This window comes from Psammomys obesus, unplaced genomic scaffold (genome assembly GCF_907164565.1).
Source record: "Psammomys obesus unplaced genomic scaffold, mPsaObe1.curated_primary_1811, whole genome shotgun sequence".
In the NCBI taxonomy this organism is placed as follows: domain Eukaryota; kingdom Metazoa; phylum Chordata; class Mammalia; order Rodentia; family Muridae; genus Psammomys; species Psammomys obesus.
The window spans coordinates 4265465-4273290 of NW_026591918.1; the positions used below are offsets into that span (position 1 = coordinate 4265465).

Consider the following 7826-nt stretch of genomic DNA (forward strand, 5'->3'; position numbering starts at 1 on the left):
CGCCGGGCCGCGAGTCCCGGCACCGGGCGGCTGTCCCCGCGACCAGGGCGGGGACCCGGCTCGGCAGGCCCGGGCGGGCAGGCGCTGAGCCCGGAGGCCGGGGCGCCGGGCCGGCGGGAAGTCGGTCCCGCGGAGCTCGGGGCTCCGCCTGCGCAGCGCTCGGGCCGCCTCCGCTCAGGACCGTCCCCGCGAGGGTCGCATGTCGGGGCCCGGCAGCTCCCGGAGGGCGGCGGAGCGTGGGGGAGGGAGGCTGGCCCGGAGCGGGAGGGAGAGGCCTGGAGGCCGGGGCTGGCTCCGCCGCAGCCTCCGCCGCGCGGCCAGTGCGGCGAGCTCAGGCGGTGGCGGCCGAGGCAGGAAACTTTGCGCCCTGGTCGGAGAAACAGCAAAACAAACGGCGGTCAGGACCCGGTGCCCGCTCGCTCAGCCCTCGCCCCCTTCGCCAGCCCGGCCGGCCCCGGCCGCTGGCAACGACCTCGACCGCGGCTCCCCGGGCAGGCTGCGGGGAGCAGGAGCCGGACGCAACGCCGGGGCCTCGCTCCCCTGCCGCCGCCGCCGGCCCCCGCCGCCGCCGCCTCAGCTTACCTTGCCAGCGCCGGCCGCCATAGTGACTCTGACTGAAACCTACCCGGTGCACCGCCACGGGAACGCGCACCCTTTTCAAGGGCCCTCCTGCGCCGTCTCCCGTGCCGTAGTCCGGGGAGGTCATGTGCGCGACGCCTTGGAAGCCATGTTTGTCACGGGCACAGAAGAGGGCAAACTCGTAGGTAACGTGCCTCTCGGCGCCATCTTTGTTAAGGGCTAGGAGCTTCAGCCCTCAGGACCACCTTAACGACCATTTTGGTTAAGGGCAGGAGAAACTTTGAGGGGTTGAGTGTTTCGAAAACACACAGCGGCAACTTCCTGATTCAACTGATGAGTAAGAAGGTACCAACTTTTACTAAATGTATTAACTGTAGTTCTCACAGGAAATGCTGACACGTAAAGAAGATAGATCCGGGCAAAGGAAAGACTCAGCAGCGGCCATCGCAGCTCTGGGCAACTGAGTCACTCCCCGCTGCCCTACCGGTGACCAAACAGATTCCACAAGTCCCAGGATTTGATAACACCGAGACTTTCCTCTGCTAAACTCTCCGCGCCGTGTGAATTCCATTTCGAATTCCTGTCCTTTTCACTGGTGCGACAGTGTTTCTCAGGGCTCCTATGTGTATTCTGACCTGGAATTAGTAACACCAGAAAGTTTTGGGTTCTGTTGTTGTTGTTGTTTTGGGAGGGGGAAGAGGGGCGGGGGATTGTGGGTTAGAGACAAGATTTCTCCTGTTTAGCCTGGCTGTCTTGGAACAACTCTGTATGTAAACCAGGCTGGCCTCGAACTCAGAAATTCACCTGTCTCTGCCTCCTGAATGCTGGTATTAAAGGCATGTGCCACCACTGCCCGACTTGAGACCAGAAAGTTTTAAAACACATTTCCAAACAAGGATCAAAAGTTTCTAGTGGGAAAATATGGGGTATTACCCAACTAACAATCCTGACGTATGTGTTAAACCTGAGAATCACGAGAAGAAAGACCAGTAATATAAGGAGTCATTGTTCTAAAGAAGGAAAAAAGAAAAAAAAAAGTGGCCAGAGCTGAATGAAAACCTTAAGACAGTAGAGAATCTTAATCTTTGAGACTCAGTGTTGACTTCACTCTTGAGATTTCTGTGAGCACGGGCTTCCCTGTGAAACCTGGGACGTCTTTTCACTTCTCTCAGCCACTTTTTGTCTTCTGTAACATATAACAATACATAACTTCATGGTATCAAACCACATTGATCAACAGAGTATTCGTTCCATTGCTTCTGGGGTTCTAGGCCTAAGCTGAGTCCAGGGGACACGGATGAACAGAGCCTTAATATCTGCTCTCTGCTCACATAACCAGTGTAGTGGGTTTGAGAATGAAGGAATAAAATAAGGTATATTTTATTTTGATATATTCAGAACTCAGGGACACCCTTCTGGAAGAAGTAACAAAAACTGAAAGAAGATTGAAGGACTACAATAAATAGGGAATTTGCTGAATGGTTTACTGAATTTCTAGGAAGAGAAATAGCAAGTAATAAAATGAGCCTGTTTAAAACAATACATCAGTGTGCCTAGCGCAGTGGCTAAGTAAATATTTAATGTGTGAATGAAAATCAGATATTGTTATTATTAGAAGATAAAGTACGAGCAGCACAAGTGAATGGCAAGAATATGTAATGCATTATAAAAACGTGTGTGTGTGTGTGTGTGTGCGCGCGCGCGCGCGCGCGTGCGTGCACGCACAGGCCCACTTGAAGCTTAAATTCATGGTAATATGAGTGTCCATGACCTGACCTCTCACACTTTTTCATAGTTCTTCATCATTTCAACAAATACATGGGATAACTACAGTATCCCAGGTGTTTTGACCTAGAGAATAAGGAAATGCTGAAGAGTTTTCATTTTTGCTTCTGATAACTTTTAGCCTTAAAAACAATAAAGCAAACCAGGTGTAGTATGCATGTAGTACAGAGCATGCCTGTAATCCCAGCCCTCAGGAGGCAGAGGCAAGTGGATTTCTGAGTTTGAAGTGAGCTTTAGTGAGTTCCAGACTAGCCAAGGCTACATAGTGAGACCTGTATCAGTAAGATAAGAAAATGTTTCATAAGTCTCTAATGAGTTGTGTGCATGAATTTTGAACTTATTTAAGCTTTTTCCCCCACTTGGGACAGGGTTACTCTGTGTAGCCTTGGCTGTCCTGGACTTGTCGACCAGGCTGGCAAACTCACAGAAATCACCTGCCTCTGCCTCCCTGAGTGCTGGGATTACAGGTGTGCGCCACCGAGCCTGGTTTATTTAAGCATTTTTTATTCATTCTACAAATATTTAATTGAATACCCACTGGGAAACAGAAACTCTGAAATGCCCTGAGATTTCAAAAATGAAGAAAAAAAAAAAAGAATCCCTAAGTTTCTTATAGTTTAGATGAAGACACAGTAAGATTCTTGCTGCATTTGGAGTAACTCTGAAACAACAGGAACATGGAAGAATAATGTAAACTGGGACTTCAAACATGAGTAGGAGCTGGGAGCAGAATGATGACATAATATTTGCATGGCCTTAGGTCCACCCCAGCACCACAAAAAGAAAACAACAACCAGGAATGTTGGAATAATTCAGTTAATCTGGTACTAATGAGATAGAAACATTTAAGGCAAAACAATATCCCGAACAAAGGGCTAGAGACTTGAGAAGACAAGACTTCAATGGAAGTAGAAGGAAGCCTGTATTACTGGAGAGTAAGGAGCAAGAGAATGAGTGGGAAAGGAGTCAGAAGTCAGAGAACTTGTAACCAGTGAAGTAGACTTCAGAACATTGTCGTTTTCCTTCTAGAAGGTCAAAATAAATAAAAAAATAAAATAAAATAAAATAAAAGTTGCATAATCAAACATGATGTCTATTACCATTTATGGTAGGTTCTCTGAAAATGTTGTTTTATTGTTGTTACTAATAGAATTCTTTTAGCTCTCCACTTACAGTAAGGAGCAAGATGTTTTATCTCTAGTTTGTATATAGAGAATCTTAGTCATAAATGTCAAATCAAAAAGAAATGTCTCTTTATTCAGTACTACTGTACTGTCTCCCAAAAATGATGTTAAACAAAGAGAGTGAGCTTTCTAGCAAGAAAGCTTGGAACTGCTGTAACCTGCCAGAGTAAAGAATCCTACCCTACTACATGGGGCACTGGCGATGCCAAGTGCATTGAAGGCGTTCTTCACCCACTGTTATTTGGCAGGCACAGAAAAGGCTTAAATTAAGAACTCTCATACATAAGATATTTTGAATTGTAGGCCATGTGGGTGTTCCTTTCTCTATCCATACAAAATTTTAATTGAATTAAAAACATTCCATAATTTTAAAAACTGGAATGGTAATATTTCATGGTGGTATAGTTCTCGTTTCCTTTTAATTTTTTTTTCAATGTTCAACTTTTTATAGACTGGTAAAATTGCCGCTATTGTGCTCTAGGCTATTTTTGTTTGTTTTTTGTTTTGTTTTGTTTTGTTTTTTCTGAGACAGGGTTTCTCTGTAGCCTTGAATGTTCTGTACTCACTTTGTAGACCAGGCTGGCCTCGAACTCATAGTAATCCACCTGCCTTTGCGTCCCCGAGTGTTGCCACCTTGCCCAGCTGATCTAGGCTACTTTTCAATCTTGGAAAAGTAAAGATAAAATTGTACATTTATTATCACAGTACCATTCAAGTGGGTATCATTTTCATGACAGATATATTGGGGACAGTTCTGTAAATTCAGTTAATATATAGCCTTCCATCATGGCCTAATTGGATTTCAGCTAATTACCTTGGATGTAATAAATCATGGAATGATTTATATAACTGCTTACAGATTACTGGTTTGAAAATGCCATCCAAGCAGACATATCCAAACCTCTAATATTGCAATAGAATATTGTCATCTACAAAGATCCCTTTTTTTATTATTATTAAACAGATACTTTAAAAGATTTATTTATTTTTAGTTTATGTTTTTAAATGTTTGTCTATAAATATGTATGTGTACCACTTGAGTTCCTGGTACCTGAAGAAGTCAAAAAAGGGCTTCTGATCTCCTAGAACTAGAGTTAATAAGCAGTCATAAACCACTGAATGTGGGTGCTGGGCCCTGAATCCAGGACCTCTGCAAGAGCAGCAAGTGCTCTTAAATGCTGAGCCTTCTATTCAGTCCACGTAGGTCACTTTCAAGAACTCACAACTGAGCTTTTAAAAATAACTACAAAATATGTAATGTTTTAAAGTAGTTTACAATTTTGTGTTGGGCCACACTCCTAGCTATCCTGACTTCAGCCTGTGGGCCACAGGTTGGACTCAGCTGCCAAGTAAGAAGCCAAGCATACTGAGATATCAAAAGTGTGAGCATTAGTATTTTTAAAGACACATGCTGGTATATTATGATTGAAGCTTAGCCAGTCATGGTAGTGCACAGTTGTAACCTTAGCACTGTCGAGACAGAAACAGGAGGATCAAGAATTCAAAGCCAGGCTGGACTACAGAAGGAAATCAAAGCTGGGTTGAGCGACACAAGACTCTATTTAAAAGGGGGGAAAAGTTGATTTTCTGCCCATTAAGAAAGGCTCTACTCCGCAGTGGAAACACCCATCGTTTCCCAGGTGTCCAGGGTGGAGTTGCCACCACATTCCAGAAGCACTGCTCATCTGTTTTGCTTTCCTGGTTCTTCAGGAAATAAAAGAAAAATAATTACCCAAAGACAAGTAAAGACATTTATATTTCACTCAACACACTATTCCTGCAAATATAAAAAGAGGGAATCAGAGTATCAACTCCAGAAAGAATCACAATTAATCTAACTCCTTCATTACACAAGAAGTCTGAGACCCAGAAAAGAAAATGTTATTAAATCTGTAGTTACTATCTCGTAACATTTCTATACTATAGCATCGACCCTATTTTATAGGTAGGGAAATGGATCTGAAGGCTTAAACACTAATATTTTTCAATGATAAATCCTAAATCACCATACACACCCAGAGTAAAAATTTAAAAAAAAATCTTTAGTAATTTTTCTTGATTGATAGGAATGTATACTTTGTGGTTATTCAAATAGAAGTCCTCTCTAGAACAATACTAAATGCCAAGTCTGGTACTCCTAACAGTTTGTCAGCTATATCCTTTGACGTGTTCTCAGCCATCTGAGGCATGCCCTTTTAAAATTCTACAGCAGTTAATAGAAATGGAAAGTCAACAGTAAGAACTGTTTTTCTAAAAGTGACAAACAGTTGATATTGCTAACAAAAGTCGTGTGCTGGGAAGAAAAGGGATGACAATCTAGGTTTGTTTTGTCACTCTCATGTAAGTCTCATTTTGATTACTGAAAGTGTCCTCTTGTCTTTCATAACTAACTTAAGAATGTTACTTGGTATGTGGCAAAGGCTTAAGAATAAGGGGCTGGGTCACAGAGCCACGCGAGGCATTTTCTTTCTGAATTTACCGATGTATCTGATTCCTTTCTGAATATCTTCGTTCCCAAGTAAAATTCCAGAGACACTGATTATATGTGTTCATAACTAGTGCAAGGTGTTTTAAAGAATTGTATTTATATTAAACTATGGCATTCTGAAAATCAGTTTTTGTTAGTAATTATTTGTGAGTCACTATTTAGCTCCATTGGACTTTTTGTTTTAGAGATATACATCGTTGCTACTGCACAGCACTGCCTTCTCACTGAATGCTGGACTTTAAGGATCCCTAGAAAAGATGGGGTGGTGTGGAGTAAAGAGGTCTGTACCTGTAGATGGGTATAGCACTCTAGAGCACCTCTCTTCCTCAGTCATCACCCGCCTCCCACAAACCAGAACACTTGGCATTCAAGCATTGATATGGAGTGGGAAGACCATCTATGGAGTCTTTACAAACTTTGGATACAGATGGTTTCACGTGTGCACAGCCTGTGTGTAGGGCCTGTGCTCGGATGCTTGGAAGGACTCCACTGTCTTGACATTTTCTGTTAATTTTTTAACAAGTGCTCTCTTCATCTGTACTCAGTCCTCTGCTTTAAACATACTGCTTCAAACTCCCAGCTTCCATTGTTGTGTATGTCTAGCATGTTGACAACCTTCTGAAATGCTGTGGGGAAATTAGTGGGTTTTTTATTGTTTTTTGTTTTAGTTTTTTTTTTTTCAAGATTTATTTATTTTATGCAGATTAGTATTTTATCTCTATGTATACTGGCACACCGGAAGAAGGCATCAGATTCCTGTGTAGATGGTTGTGAGCCACCATGTGGTTGCTAGGAATTGAACTCAGGACCTCTGGAAGAGCAGACAGTGCTCTTAACCTCTGAGCCATCGCTCCAGCCCCTTGTTTTAGTTTTGAGACAGGGTCTTACCAAATAGCCTAGGCTGATCTCAGACTCTCCATCTTCCCACCTATACCTGTTCTTGAATTCTGGGATTATGGGTTGAATAGCACCACAACTAGCAAAAGTTATTCTTGAAAATAGGGGATGGAAAGATAGCTCAACTGGTATGGTAGTTTGAATGAAAATGGCCTCTAAAAGCCCATCGGGAGTGGCAATATTAGGAGGTGTGGCCTTGTTGGAAGAAGTGTGTCACTGGAGGTGGGCTTTCAGGTTTGAGAAGCTCAAGCCAGGGCCAGTGTCACTCTTTTCCTTCAGCCTGCTGATTCAGATAGAGAACTCTCAGCTCCCTCTACAGCACCATATCTGTCTGCATGCCAGCGTGTTCTCTGCTATGACAATAATGGGCTAAACCTCTGAACTGTAAGCCATCCCCAATTGAATGTTTTCCTTTATAAGAGTTGCCATAATTATGATGTCTCTTCACAGCAATAAAATCCTAAATAAGGCAGCTGTAAATGTGTTTGCCACACAAGCTTGACAGCCTAAATTCAAACCCACCAAAAAGTGGAAGAAAAAAAATCAAAACAGCTCCACAAAGTTCTTTGAACTCCACGTGACTGTCATTGTAGCATAAGAGTGTTCTTTCCACATCCCAGTTCCCAAAATAACAAACTCTTTATTTCATGAATAAATGCCTAGGCCATAAGCTTTGGCTTATTTCCTAACTAGCTTTTAACTTATTACCCGTTTGGTCTATACTATGTGTGCCACATGGCTGATTACCTCTCCTCAGTTTCATATATTTATTGTTGAATAGTCCATTAGGCTCTAGTTAGCTTCTTGACCCCAGCTAGTTCCCAAATAAGACAGAGAGAGTCCTTTTGGTTTTCATAAAAGCTTTAAGCCACCATAACTGGGCAGGTAACAAC

General features: G+C 43.0%; 1 protein-coding gene across 1 annotated transcript in view; it reads right to left on the reverse strand.

Annotated features, from left to right (window-relative positions):
- The window catches only part of LOC129680615 (translation initiation factor IF-2-like), a 1482-nt gene extending 755 nt beyond the window's left edge, over nucleotides 1–727 (reverse strand). The window contains exons 1-2 of the mRNA XM_055612308.1: nucleotides 583–727; nucleotides 4–367 (exon numbers count right to left, since the gene is read on the reverse strand). Coding sequence (XP_055468283.1) covers nucleotides 4–367; nucleotides 583–706 — 488 coding nt within the window. The 5' untranslated portion in view covers nucleotides 707–727. The remainder of the gene's footprint in view (nucleotides 1–3; nucleotides 368–582) is intronic.
- Between the last annotated feature and the right edge of the window lie 7099 nt (nucleotides 728–7826).